This window comes from Dermacentor silvarum, chromosome 6 (genome assembly GCF_013339745.2).
Source record: "Dermacentor silvarum isolate Dsil-2018 chromosome 6, BIME_Dsil_1.4, whole genome shotgun sequence".
Taxonomy (NCBI): Eukaryota; Metazoa; Arthropoda; class Arachnida; order Ixodida; family Ixodidae; genus Dermacentor; species Dermacentor silvarum.
Window position 1 is genome coordinate 134,145,361 of NC_051159.1, and position 14,333 is coordinate 134,159,693.

Genomic DNA, 14,333 nt, shown 5'->3' on the forward strand with positions numbered 1-14,333 from the left:
TAGGCACAGCGCGCTGGTCGCAACGCACGCAAAAGGTTCATCGTGGTTTCATTGCAACACGTGAGTGCGCGTTTATTTGTAAACAGCGTGCGTCGCCCTTCCGCAACAACAACAAAAAAGAAAAAAAAGAAAACGCCTTTCTTGCGACAATTCCCAGCTAATTATTCATTTTATCTCGTAAATAACTTTCTATGTGCTTAGCAGCAGCAGCGTGTATTTTTTACGTCTCGTAAGAGCACGAAAGCCAGGCAAAATTACACGAATCATAGATATGAATTCAATTTAAGTCATAGCAGCACGCTGCTAACGTACGATAAAGATATCGCGGGGTGAAACGCTCGTATTTAAATTTTGGAATCGTCTCTAATAAAACAGTCGCCCACGCCTGCAAGCAGACGAAATTCAGATTTTTTTAGGACGAAAGCGCGGTTGCTAGGTGCGTGTGACGTCATCACGGAATTTATCCGACTTGTTTCGAAACTTCTCCGAGAACAGCCGACGAATCCCGAACGCGAGCCGAGGGTGACGTTTAGGTCAATGCCTGTGCGCTGTGCGTACGGATTTACGTTACCGCCGGAGTACCGCTGGTTAGCGAAGAGAAACCCGGCGCCGTGCTACGGAGTCGAGTGGAGACCAGCGAACATGGTCACCCGGAGGCCTGAGCCCGGACGAGGTCGGCCTCGAGTGACTGTGTAGGGCAGACGGTGCGGTATCGACAGCTGAATGCTAGGCCTAAACAGCACTGCCGTCTGCCGAAGAACCGTGATGTAGAAGTCACAAGGAACTTTGATCTTCCCAAGCGTACGTTATAATGAGTGGACGGCCGAGGACGACTTCCTTTGCTGAAGGGAACAAGCAGCCTCAACAGCCGAATTTTCTCGCTGGAGTGAAAATAACCAGTAAGTACACCTCGTAGGCCTAACGCTCCTCGTAACATGGCGCAGCGCGGAGGGGCCGGTGACTCGCGATCAAAGAAAAAAAAAAAAAAAAAGAAAGAAAGCAGGGCGGGGGGCAGCGTGGCACAGCGCGTCGTCCTCTCTGTCTCTCTCTTGCATGCCCATGGGGATCGGGCATTGCGCCACGTTAGATTCGGATCTGGATCTGGCTACCAATATCATAAACGAGCTCGACCTGGTGCCCGGTAAGTGGAGGTGTCGCGGGCGCGGCGGCATCGGCCCCCGGGTCGTGCGAATCTCCAGTGTCTGTGCCTCGGCGCAGGCAAGGACGGCGCCAAGGTGACCACGGTGCTGGCCACCCCGGGCCAGGGGCCGGACCGGCCGCAGGAGGTGTCTTACTGCGACACCAAGGTGATCGGCAATGGCTCCTTCGGGGTGGTGTACCAAGCGCGGCTGCTCGACTCGGGCCAGCTGGTGGCCATTAAGAAGGTGCTGCAGGACAAGCGCTTCAAGAACCGCGAGCTGCAGATCATGCGCCGCTTGGACCACTGTAACATAGTAAAGCTCAAGTACTTCTTCTACTCGAGCGGCGACAAGAAAGACGAGGTGTACCTGAACCTGGTGCTCGAGTACATCCCCGAGACTGTGTACCGGGTGGCGCGTCACTACAGCAAGTCCAAGCAGACCATCCCGATCTCCTTCATCAAGGTGAGCCCATTGCGCTGCTGCGTGTGCTGGTTTCAGGCCCGCTAACGAGTACTCATCTTGCACAGCTCTACATGTACCAGCTGTTTAGAAGTCTGGCATACATCCACTCTCTGGGCATTTGCCATCGGGACATCAAACCACAGAACCTGCTGCTCGACCCCGAGACGGGAGTCCTCAAGCTGTGCGACTTTGGCAGGTGAGCTGCTTTATTGTGGTAGGAACAGGCAGTGTGGAAAGTGACACGGATAACAGAGACACCGATAACTCTACAGAAACTTGTCACATCAGTCAAACACATAGGTACAAGAAGCAGCATATTGGCAACCAAGGGACGTGTTAAAGAAACATAGTCCTGATGATTATGAAAAGTTTCGCAGCAACTTTATAGGGGGCCCTGAAATACATTTTGAACATAGCAAGAAAATGTTGCCGATCTGTCGTCGAGACTGCTGGGAGCAGCACGTGAGCGAAACCTTACTGCACCACATGCAGCCACGAATTTACAATCGCATATCAAAAATACTGAAAAATCGCTTGCTCTCACTTCCGCAACATCATGCAGCAGCATCGCAAGCAGCTGGACATACCAACGCTATTGGCTGATTTCATGAATTTCGAGAGCATTCTCAGTAATGCAGAAGTGCTAATTTTGAGTTAAATAAGTGAAACAAATATATGTCCATTATCTCAAAACGATGAAAAAATTATTTCATCTTTACACTGCTGCTCTGCACATGACAATGGCACATGGCTGTGTCTACTGCGCATGGCCTCCGAGAAAGCAGCAGCGTGCTGCATAGCATAGTCTACCGCTGGTGACACTGGGCGCCGGACTAGCCCTTCTGCCGCGACGCTAAATTTTTGGGCGGGGCTCAGCCCTCTTTGGTTCTCCACTGTGTAGCTTCGAGCATGCTAGTGGAAACGTAGGGAAAAAGCCAGACATTGGGTGCAAAATTTCCCTTATAGTTAAAGAATTAGAAAAACTTTTGCAGCACGAGATTCATGAGACAATGCCCTTTAATAGTTGGGCCATTGTACGAGTGAAGTGTTTCAGGGCCCCTTTAAGACTGCAGAAATCCAAGGTAGCACCATCCTGAAGAAATTGATCAGACCATGCTTAAAGTGCATGTGTGTGGATTTTGTAGGTGTGATGACGTGTGGCTACACACTTTTCCACTGTCCCCATAACAGTCAGCTTTTACTTTACTGAAGGTTTCATCAGTGGTGATGAGTTTGTGGATGTGTTGTAAGACGCTTCTGGGCATTGATTTATAATCTGCGAAAAAGGAAGGCTATCGAATCCACTGTTCGACAAATGCTCGGTGCCACCTTCCACAGTTGCTTTTCCACCTGCTAAGGCCATCATCTACCGACAACCTTGTGGCTTAACAGACACAAGCGTGGGGCCAGCATTTTTCTTTTTAAGTTGCACAGCGTAATTGTTATTTTATGTTGTGACCGCAGGTGGCTGGTATGGAATATTTAACTTCATGAATGTTAATGCAGTGGGCTCTGGACGTTTTAGATTTTGGTGGCGACGAATACCACGTTCAAATCCCTCTTAAGAGAGATGAACATGCACGCCAGGACACAAACATGTTCCAGCTGCAAGCTAACATTTATTGCTTGGCATGGATGCCATGAAATGGGTATTTCATTCTGAGAACTCACATGAGTGATATGTAAACAGCACCAAGGTATAGGAGCCCAATATCCACATTTTTTTCACTACCTCAGTTATGCCACAAACCTTTCTTCCGCACACTTTTGTTTCTGATGGCTTGCTTTTATTTGTTTAGTAAAACATGCCGAGTGCAGTACTCACCGTTATGGTATATCCTCCTGAGACCTCTAAGGCCCCAGTGATATAATTGCCTTTTAAGTTGGTTCTTCTTGTCAACTGGTGTGTTAAAACGTAATGGACCCATTTTGGGATTAAATATCGCTGCTTTCCATCAGCATTTCCATGTACATGTAGAAAGTGACCATGTTCTTCTAGTTATGCTGAAAACAGCTTTCCTTTGCCTAAGCACAGAGATGAAGGCACAGCATTGTGTTATGGGTTGCATTTAATGCTTCACCATGGATTTTCATGTCTCCCAATATTGAACACACGCTTCACAGGGGGCTTTTCATTGCCTGTGGCGATGGAACAGGCTAGATCAAATTAGTGCCAATTTATTTATAAGCTGAAGGCAAGAATTTAACAACCATTACCATTCAGTCCTGCAGGCTGACTATAGTCTGACTTCGAATATTTTATCTACATTGATTGTTTTTTTTTTTTTTTTTTTTTGATGGATTGAAGGCAATGTGTAGTATATATAGTGTACAAAAGGTCTCGACACTATGGAGTTTGGGTTCTTCTCTACCTTCCAATGGCAAATGTAGTCAAGGATAATGTGGTTATTTTGACCATTTATCCGTGGTTTCCGATCAGTATCTAGAGCTTCTATATCTTGTACTAGGTCCTGTTGTGCTAATCCTTCCTGGTAGGGCTTTAATGAGAGAATGGCGAGAGTTTGTATGCAATAAACTCTATGGTTCAAGATAAATGTTCTCTATGTTCAGCAGTACCATGCTCCATTTAGCATGGTTTCCATGAGCTGGCTCAATATAAATGTCAGTTAGCACTGCTTAGTTGTGAGAGGGGTGCAGGGGGAAATATCAGCAAGTAAGCCACCCCCTTTCATCCCCATTTAGAGCTATTCATGCTCAGAAAGAGGTTAGAACAGTGCATATCTTTCCCTGTCACGACCACCAGTAGTCCAAGGCTCGCATGCGCTTATGCAAAACTCCTGCTGTCATTATCTCGCTTCCCACACAGCTTAGTGGAACTGCCTTACAGCTGATATTACAGCCATGGCTTTATGCTTGGCTTGGTGTGCTTTTTGCTATCCATACATTGTTTTGCTGCTTATATAAGGAAGTTAATCTAGGTTGTTAGATCACAACACTACAGTATCAAACAGTTCACTTTAGCTGAGTACAAGTGCTTTGTGTGTTTGAAAATAATGGGAAGTGCATGGCAACAGTTTCTCAATTTTAGGCACAGTGATGTCGAGGTAACATGTGCAGAACACATTCAACATATCTCTGCAACTATACCCATGCATACAAATATATTTGTAAAGGGCCTATTGCAGAAGCCAACAGATTGAATTCTCATTACATTATAAATGCTATGTATAATTGTTTTCTACAAATAGACAATTAACTTGGCAGTTATGGTTAATGTTAAGAAATGCCAGAAAAATCATGCCAAGTTGTTTTCAGGAAAAAAAATTTTAGGCCGAGAAATTTGTCACACAGATGCGCAATATTTTACTATACCGCTGTCATAGACAGCAAGCAATACAGGTGCTTACTAACTATCCAAGCATCATACCATAGGCAAATTGTCCATAGTATGATGCTTGGATAGTAAGTAAGCACCTGTATTGCTTGCTGCCTATGACAAAATATTGCGCATCTCTGTGACAAATTTCTCGGCATAAAAGTTTTTTTTTTTTTCCTGAAAACAATTTGCATGATTTTTCTGGCATTTCTTAACATTAACCATAACTGCCAAGTTAATTGTATATTTGTAGAAAACAATTATACATAGCATTTATAAAGTTATGAGAATTCAATCTGTTGGCTTCTGCAATAGGCCCTTTACAATAATTATAGGGAATATGGAAGAGGCACTAGCATTTTTAGTGCAACCGAATGCCTTATCCCACCACAAAAACAATGGGCTTGTTTCTTGAAAGATAAACAATAACTGATGAGTGATAGACAATGGGCGAGGGGTGACAGCATTAAGTGTACGTGAGCCTGGTGTGCTTATTAAGCACAGTGTAGTGCAGCACACAAAAAACTGTGAGACAGGGCAGTCACTTGCCCTGTCTGAAAACTCTAGCTCATGTGTTGGGCATGGACATGGCTCTTTAGCTGGCGCTAACAGATGGCTATCTTCAAGTATAAGTATTTATCCACAAAGCATTGTTTCAAACAAATTTTAAAATCAATTAAAAAGTATCTCTTACTTTGACAATGCAGTAGTAGCATACATGAACGCATCGTGAATGGTTGGGTGGCTTTTTCATACATGTCGCGACACTGCTGCATTGCTTCTTGATGAATTCAGTTCTGATAACGCAAATTTTAATGAATTTACAAGCACAAATGACCAGTCTAAGTACATATATGTGGGTATCGCATGAACAAAAATGACAGCAGACCATAATTATCTTCCAGGCTGTGTAAACATGTGTCCCGAGTTAGTTTAGCCTCTCATTGCCTGAAATTTTTTTTTTTAGTATTATTGAAAGAAGAAAACCGATTTGCGCTAAGCCTACTTGTTTGTACCAGCTTGTTATGAAAAATGAAGAGCGTCAGTGTAAATGTTCGTTCTTTGACTTGTAAGGTGAGCATTCACAAATTTTATGACTTGCTATTAAACAGTGAGCTAGTGGCTGCAATTTCTGCACATTAAATACCAACTGCAAAGAAATTTCACTCTTGTTAAATTGGTTATAAATGAGTAGTACTTTCTGTTGAAGCATTGTTGCAGGGTTGGCAATTGTCTTATTTTCTTATTGGAAAGTTATAAATAGCACCTAGGCAGCTGACGTGTGCACTTGGTGGTCAGCGCATATGACAGCACGTCTCCTCAAGATCTTAGCGCGCCTAGGGGACTGCGCATTTTAGGTTCTGTGGCACTGCAGGGAACGGTATTGGCGGCAGTTTTTCTTTTCTTTGTCTTTCTCTCTCTCATATTAAAAAAAAAAAAAGTTTTGGTATCAAAAATAGCTAGCTTTTCATGACGCATCCACTCGTATTTCAAATGTAAAATTTTGCTGAGAAACTTCCCGATGTCTACACTATCTGAAATTAGGCTTGCTAAGCAGTCTAAAATTTTGTTGCAGTCTGCCTCTAAAGGGACACTAAACAGTTGAGCTGAATTGGCCCAGCACCCATTCAGAATACCAAGCATCCTCCTTTACCATAAGACGACGCTTCATATGCCGGGAAAAAATGCAGGAACAAAAGACTGGGGGTGGCGCCATCTTGAAGTTCTCGCACAAGCTTGCAGTGACATCCTGGATTTGGACAACATTTGGATGGGCCTAGCTAATTTTTTATCGCTTAAGATGGACTACATTGTATTCTAAAAGATCCAAGGACTTGTCTTCTGAATGTTCAAGGACTTTTACTGATCTGCAATAACCTAAATATGGCAAAATACTTCGAAATCTGTGATGTCCCACTGACGAACCAGGACTCTGGAGTATCAGTGCGAACATGGAAAAAAATTTTCTTGAACTTTGACCTGCATTTTCTCTTCTAGTAATCAACCTTTAAACAAAATTAACGAAAACAAAGTTTTGAAAGAATACTTTATCAGTGTAAATTGATTTAATGTTTATCTTTAGCGTCCCATTTAATGTATGCAGCGGTACGAATTCGAGGGGTGTTGACCTCATTGAAAAGTGTGTGTGCATTGTTTTCTATGTGAGAGATGGTGACGAGCCACCATATTTTTGCTGGATTACTACATATGATGCCTGAGTGCAGTTTTCTTTTGCTTATGCATAGCATTTCAGTTGAGAAACTCTCGGCTAGTATGTTGTGAAGTCTCAACATTTGGCAGGAAGGTGGGAAGTTTCACTATAAAGAATTCTGTTAGAGCACATAAAACATGAAAAAAGAAGTAATCGCAAAATGCCAGTGCACTTTCGGTGCAAAATTTGATGAACCTTAATCTTTTTTTTTTTTTCCTTTTCTTTCTTTTTTTTTTTACTCAAATAGGAAATTTGCTGGCAAATAAGCAAAAGTTATAGCACAAATCACAGGGCACATCTTCATGCATATGTTGCTATGACTTTAAGCTCTCTGCTTATTGATGTTCAGATATTATCTGTCCCCTGTGCAGTCAGAACTGATTGTAGCAACTAGAGAGGCACTAAAAACAAAGCCATGCATAAATTGTGTGCATACAGGCACATCGATGAAGGATTGACAACTCTGAATTAGCAGCTACTGCAACAACCCAGAATAGAAAAAAAAAAGTATGTAGGCAATTGGGGGACAGGGGGAGCTTCGTTAATGTAACATGCATCAACCGAGAGTATTAATATAAAGCATTAATCAGACCGAATGAAGGTTGGATGCCGCTTACCAGCAGCACTAACTTTTCATTTTAATTTCTGGTTGCATCCATTGCATTGTTGACACATAAAAAATTCACCCAGAAGGCAAAAGTAGCGTTGTTTCTTGCATTGTCAGTGGATTTCTATTGAGTGGTTGAGGCCAAAGGCAGGTGGTAGACAGCATAGTCATTGGCACAAATATGGCAGTATCCGTGTGGTGAAGCTGAAGGGTGGCCGCCAACAAAGCAAAAAAGAAAACTGCAATATAATTTGTTTTATATTTTTGTTTTACCTATGTTTAATACCTTTTTTGGGGTTGAGAATAGTGTCAGATGAATTTGTGGCTTTGTTCATTGCTATGTAACCAGGTCATTCTTCATTTTATTACCTTAAAAGACACCATACAGTGCATTTACATTAGGCGTGGGTCAACAGCATGCACGAAATTGTGTTGACACAGTTTTCAAGTCTAGAGAGAAAGTTATGCCTTGAAGAAATTGTGATGAGCAGGTGATAGCTGCAACTTGATGAGGAAAGGCACCAGTCTTTAGATGCTCGGCCAGAAAACATGGCTGAAAATGTATTTGTGTGCGAGCGTGGTTGTGGCTTTTGATGAGTATGAGCAGTGTGTTGTGATGAACATGATAGAGGGACAACGTATATGGGGGATCAAGAGGCAAATAGAAGCAGCAATACCATTCAGATTTGGAGCTTCAACTTGGGCCACTGTCATGCTGTTGTCACCGCTGCAGTAACGACTTTCTCTCTTTTCCTTTCTCTTTCATTTAGTGCCAAGCTGCTAATCAAGGGTGAGCCCAATGTGTCGTACATCTGCTCGCGCTACTACCGGGCCCCGGAGCTGATCTTTGGTGCCACGGACTACACGACCATGATTGACGTGTGGTCGGCGGGTTGTGTGCTGGCCGAGCTGCTGCTGGGCCAGCCCATCTTCCCCGGCGACAGCGGTGTGGACCAGCTGGTGGAGATCATCAAGGTGCTGGGCACACCCTCCAAGGAGCAGATCCGTGAGATGAACCGCAACTACACGGAGTTCAAGTTCCCCCAAATCAAGGCGCACCCGTGGCACAAGGTGTTCCGGGCACGGACACCCCCCGAGGCCATTGACCTGGTGGCCCGGCTCCTCGAGTACACACCCAGCGCCCGCATCGGCCCTCTGCAGGCCTGCGCGCACACCTTCTTCGACGAGCTGCGGGAACCAGGCACCAGGCTGCCTAATGGCCGCGAGCTGCCCCCCCTCTTTGACTTCACGCCCCATGGTGCGTCTGGCCCTGGTCATTCGTAGATGCGACACGATGAAACACCTCTGGGATAGTGTTGTTCAGTCTGCAGAGTCACAGTAGACCCTTTTCCTAATTCTAAACTGTGCTTCTCTGTATTGTGTGCGTGCCCAACTAATGTCACTGGTCATGGCTCCAATGAAGACTGAAGTGCTTGCTGCACATGCTGGGACTTGTCTCTTGCACATGGTTTCGTTCGAGGAGCTATGTCTGCATTTTTCATGTTATCAGACAAGCAAGCTGTGCTTGTGTACATTGTTTGCAAAAATAACTACGTCGTCATTATTTTGGCAAACTGCCTAGCTTTGCAGTTATCAAGAAGGTCCGTTGCATTGTGGGGCACTTCTTGAAGTGTTCGCGTGTACAATGAAGGCTGTGAATAGGGACAAATCTCATGCCATTTCACATTCTGTGGTGTTTCATGCGGCTTCGCAGAGTTGCTTGAAAAACGGGAAGTGAACAGTCTCCACCTTATTCCTTTGACAGAACCGTTCACAAAAGTGAAACAACCTCAACCTGAACCTCTAGAGTGAATAGTGGCACAGAGTAATGTGTGTTTTCATATAAGGGCAGCTCAGGGTTTTTTGGCAATATAGTTATTTGCTGGCTGTGCTTATGAGGTCGCATGGATATAGCTGTTTAGTGCATACTGAGCTTGATTTTCATAGTTGGTCAACTTCTATGACGAACATCAAGGGCCATATTTTGCAACAATACTTTTCAATTTTTGTTCTTTCGCCCTTCCATCTTTCGTTCACATTGATGCACCACCTCTCTTATCACCATGACCCATGACTTGGCAGAATAGGAATAGAAAGAAAAGAATCCTAAATCGCACCAAGAATCGATAATGCAGATACGTTCAGAAGGGGGTACAATAGCCCATGAAATTAGCAGTGCATCATGCTGAGGCACTATGCTGGAGGAGGAATTCGTGCAGTCTTGATGCACATAGGCAGTCTCTTGGGGCATGAAACGGACAGCCTCTCTCTTTTTTTTGTTTTTGTAGCTAACTTCAGGATGTGATTGTGCATCTTGAACACAGATGTAAAATAGTGAAGTGTCTTTTGGGTAATTTCAGTGTGCAATTGAGCTTCATTGTTTCTCATGCGTCAGTGAAAAATTTTTGCCTAAGCCTAACCAGCACTGTTTCATCGAGAGCGAGCAAATGAATAAGTTTAGTGCCGATTCAAGGAAGATCTGTTCACAGCACCCTTACAGTGCTTAGAAAGCCAAGAAATCACTTTGCCAAAGAAAACGACGGTATGAGCAACAACCTGAATGGCAGTAACTGATGTTTTTGAGTGGGGTACTTTTCAACGTAATGAATTTCAGTCGCTGTAAAATATTGGTTTTATAGAGTAGGTGGCAGGGCCATATGGAAGTCCAGATTATTGGGTTTCCGAAAGACCAACCTGGGATTATGTCTTTTATCACGGGTGTCTTTACTTGTGTAATCTGTATGTTTAGTTGACATTGGCCACCTTGCACATTGCACAGTTTCATGCAAAATTGTTTTTTTTTTTTTTTATTTGCTTTAGAGTGAAAGCATTTTTAAAGCACAAAAACAAAGTCTTAGTTAGCTGAAATTCTTCAAGAAAATGTTGCATTACTTTAAATCCTTATGCATAGCACCATATCTGAAAGCTTAGCGCATTACACTTCTGAGATTGTGCCTGTTAGCATTCCATTTCATTTTCTGTTCATTTGCCTTTTATGATTAACTCGGACGGAGCTCAGATGATGCCATGCTGTTGCTTCCGCTAGCATCAGTCACTCTCCATGATGCATGATAAGAAAAGAATGTAAAATGAAGTGGAAAATTGCAATTTAATCCCTGCTGTCATGTGTTGTGCTCATTCAGCAGGTGTGCGAGATGCCCTCTGTTGTGACTCAGTATTTATGGTGTTCAGCTGGTTAACACCTTAGTTTTGATTGCTGGTGTGTGGCCATCAAGGCTGCCAGTGAAATTGAAGAATGTCTGTGTACTTCAATGTTGCACGCATTGAAGAGAAAGATAAGGTACTTTGCAATGAGTTTGGCAGTGCAAGGCAATGCACTATGCCCCAACAAGTGGAGGTATGTGGCAGCTAAGCCGCCCTTTTTCCTGTGAGGATAAGAGCCAATGCTGAATTCAGTGGGCAGTGTAAGGGATTAGCACGCTGCAGAGCCCACACTGAGCTGACATTTTGCTTACATTGGTTCCACCAGATGTCCTTCATTGCCATGGCTGCCTAACAGCCATAGAAACACTGGGGGAAGTTGCTACAGGCTTGAGGCTCAATGCCGATACCATTGCAGATCTGTGTACCGTATTTACCTGATTCTAACGTGCACCCAATTTTGAAGGACTAAAGAAAAATGAAAAGTGCACCTAAATGTGACATCCGCCTGATTCATTGAAGAAAAATACAGCACGCCCTCCAGTTTCGCAATGAGAAAGAACAAGACAGGCCGAATTTACCTTCACATATGCTTCTTTAATGAGCTTTCGCGCTTCGTAATCGCCATTTGTATTTTATTGGCCATGGATACCAAGCACACAGGGGCGGTATTCTCGAGCAATCACTTTTAGAGATACTACTATCACTTTCGCGAGTCTCTGCATCGGACTTGTCGAAGAATAAGTCCGATAGCGTTCCTGACACTGTGCGCAGATAGTGAGCTTGGCACAGCGCCAGAAACACTGGGGCCGATTACACCAATGTATCTGGTGCCATGTCTATCAAAATCTCGTGAAATCTCCAATTTATTGGCCGAAAATACCGCTCAAGAACTTAGTCAAGCACAAAATGAGCAGACAGCAACCTTCACAACATCGTGCTCTGTCGCCATGTTGTGATTGCGATGACACTGTGTCTGACAGCTCTGATGGTAGGCTGTTGCCAAAGCCGTGAATGCGGTTATGGTTTTTTATCCAATTTTAACGTGGAGGCAATTTTCGAACCCATTTTCTTTAAAAAAAGGTTTGTGTTAGATTCAGCTAAATATGGTATGTGCACTATCCTGGCCACGACAATGCACAATTGCAGTGGTGCTCATACTCCTCTCTCCCCTGTGCGCAGAGCTCTCTCTGGAGCCACAGCTGAATGCCACGCTGATTCCAGCGCATCTGCGAGGTGGTGAGGCTGCTCCCGCAGCGGGGGCAGCAGGGTCGTCATCTGAGCCGGCCGAAGCATCCACCTCCAACAGTGGCCCCGTGTAAATAAAGTGTGTGTGTACATAGGCGTGTACATACCCTGCGGGAGGAGGGCCCCCCACACCCGCTATTTATTGTGTGGCATTAGAGTTTTAGACGTGTAGCGCCAGAAATAAACGTTTCCCATCTGCCTCCTCTGTCCCTTGACCCTTAACAACTTGCTCTCCTACACAGAGGTTGGAATGGGCAGCTTTCGTTTCGGGTGGCACGGCTGCGGCTGTTACGTGAAGTGCGGGGGGGTGTCAGTGGGAAGAGGAGAGGTTTTCTTACTTCTGCAGAAATTGAATGGCCATGACTGAATGCACCGTGGCTTGTCTGGTGAACTACACCGCCGGTTCGGAAGTGCTGACAGATGTTGCAGCTCAGCAGTGAACAGAAGGTGTGGTGGTTCCTCTGACCCCAGGAACGACTCTGAACAACCAATGAGAGATTCAGTGGGCACATATGGCTTGGAGCTGCTGCTTTATTGCTTTTTTTTTTTTTCCCCTGCATTTGTGCGTCGTTGCCACTGTTGTACTGTGAATGTGAAACTATGTGGCAGTCCAGCCATGTCGGCGAGTGTGTAAAACTTTAGCACGTGTGATAACTCGGGCACTTTGCACACTGTGGATTAGCATGGAAGAGTGGCCTGCCCGGTCTCGGAACTTGCAAGCACATCACCGCAGCTTGCAGCGATCTGGTCAAGGAAACGTGTTTCACTTAATCTAGGGATCAGAGATCATTCCACATTCACGCTCTCTTTCAGTTTTCCCAACTTGCACGTGCAGAAGGGATTGCTGAGCTGTTCGAACTCCTTGGCTTCTAATCTAGTTCTTGTATGCGGCTGTCTGGCAAAGGCTGTAGTCACCATAAGGGTGTGTATGTGTGTGTACGCGCGAACTGGAGCCAGGAACTTGCCAAGAATTCGTTGTTAGTGGTCATTGGGGGGGATTTCGCTAATAGGATTTGCACACGCCGCTGTGCTGGGATTCCCACATTATGAGGCCTTTTTCTCTACACGTGTGGCAGAGTTGTAACAAAATTCAGCTGAACAAGAGTGCACAGATTTCAATTCATTAGCCTTATAGTTCAATATTTCGCATTACTACCTATTTATTACTGAGAGAGAAAAATTGTTGGCTGCAGTGGGAACCCCGTGCACTCTCATTTCTGTTAGTGACTGCCTGCTGTGTGTTTTTGTGTACTTAGACACTCTTGCCTACGTCTTTTTCTATTCAAGCAAAGCACCCATTTTTTCATGGAAGTCCTTAATGTGCCTGTTTGAACAGTGCGTTCACGTTTCAGGTGAAGAACCACATAACATTGTATTGCACTCGGCAGGCGGTTACACAAGAAATTTCTTAAAGCAACTTTGCCAGTTTTTCAACCTTTACTACATAATGCCTTACTGGCAAAGCAAGTATGTGCAATTTGCGAGGCATTAATTATGGACTCGTGTAGTGACTTTGCCAGGCTGACTTTGAAGGGATTGTCGCTTGAACTTAGCACCCTGTTGTAAATGTTTGTTTTTGTTCAGGTTTATTTAAATGTGTGTATTTATTAAAAAAACATTCGTTCTTTGAATGTTTGCTCCTGGCAACGGATGCATTTTTGTCTTTGTATCGGCAGCGGCAGATGCGCATAGACCGTAGGGGCTTTGCTAACACAGCTGCTGCTGCTGATGGCATGACCTGCATGCAGTGTTTGCATGCACAGGATTAAGCGGCTCACTGGCATTAAGGCAATTTGAGTGCAGCACTTGGAAGTCCAAGAAAGCGAAAAGAAGTGCCATTTGCATTTCTCGGGATATTTTAAGCATCGGGAGCTCCACTGGGCCCCTAGGAGGTGGTGTTCAAGAACTCTGGGCGCAAGAAGAGTGGCTTAAGATGTTCTACTGAAGACTTTGCTTCACACCGTTCCACTTTTTTTCTTGAGCTGCTATCTTGGCAGCTTCAAGGAATGCTAGCACCAAGCTTTTCTAGCCTTAAACTTCATAGTCTGCAGACTACATTCTGCAGTGTTTCCACTTCAGTGAATGCAGTACAAGAGTGCGCTTCACAAATTTGAAAGGGCAGGTGCCTAAGTGCTTTCACAGTTCAGAAACGCACCAATGCAT

At 44.5% G+C, this 14,333-nt stretch overlaps 1 protein-coding gene across 2 annotated transcripts; it reads left to right on the forward strand.

The window, feature by feature from the left end:
- The first annotated feature begins 318 nt into the window (after window positions 1-318).
- Window positions 319-13,817, forward strand: LOC119456066 (glycogen synthase kinase-3 beta). 2 transcript variants are annotated; one of them, XM_037717664.2, is made up of 6 exons: window positions 319-899; window positions 1,088-1,141; window positions 1,219-1,604; window positions 1,670-1,800; window positions 8,531-9,018; window positions 12,105-13,817. In XM_037717664.2, the coding sequence occupies exons 1-6, from the start codon at window positions 812-814 to the stop codon at window positions 12,242-12,244; spliced, it is 1,287 nt and encodes a 428-aa protein (XP_037573592.1). In that variant the 5' UTR covers window positions 319-811; the 3' UTR covers window positions 12,245-13,817. The 2 variants fall into 2 exon arrangements, with proteins under 2 accessions (XP_037573592.1, XP_037573593.1); XM_037717665.2 differs by lacking the exon at window positions 1,088-1,141 and having other exon boundaries at window positions 335-899.
- The last annotated feature ends 516 nt before the right edge of the window (window positions 13,818-14,333 follow it).

Bases quoted from the DNA above. Each gene is read 5' to 3' on its own strand.
- LOC119456066 (XM_037717664.2), top strand. From the start codon at position 812: ATGAGTGGACGGCCGAGGACGACTTCCTTTGCTGAAGGGAACAAGCAG. The intron at 1,142-1,218 runs GTAAGTGGAGGT...GCCTCGGCGCAG, and splicing joins CGAGCTCGACCTGGTGCCCG to GCAAGGACGGCGCCAAGGTG. The intron at 1,605-1,669 runs GTGAGCCCATTG...CATCTTGCACAG, and splicing joins TCCCGATCTCCTTCATCAAG to CTCTACATGTACCAGCTGTT.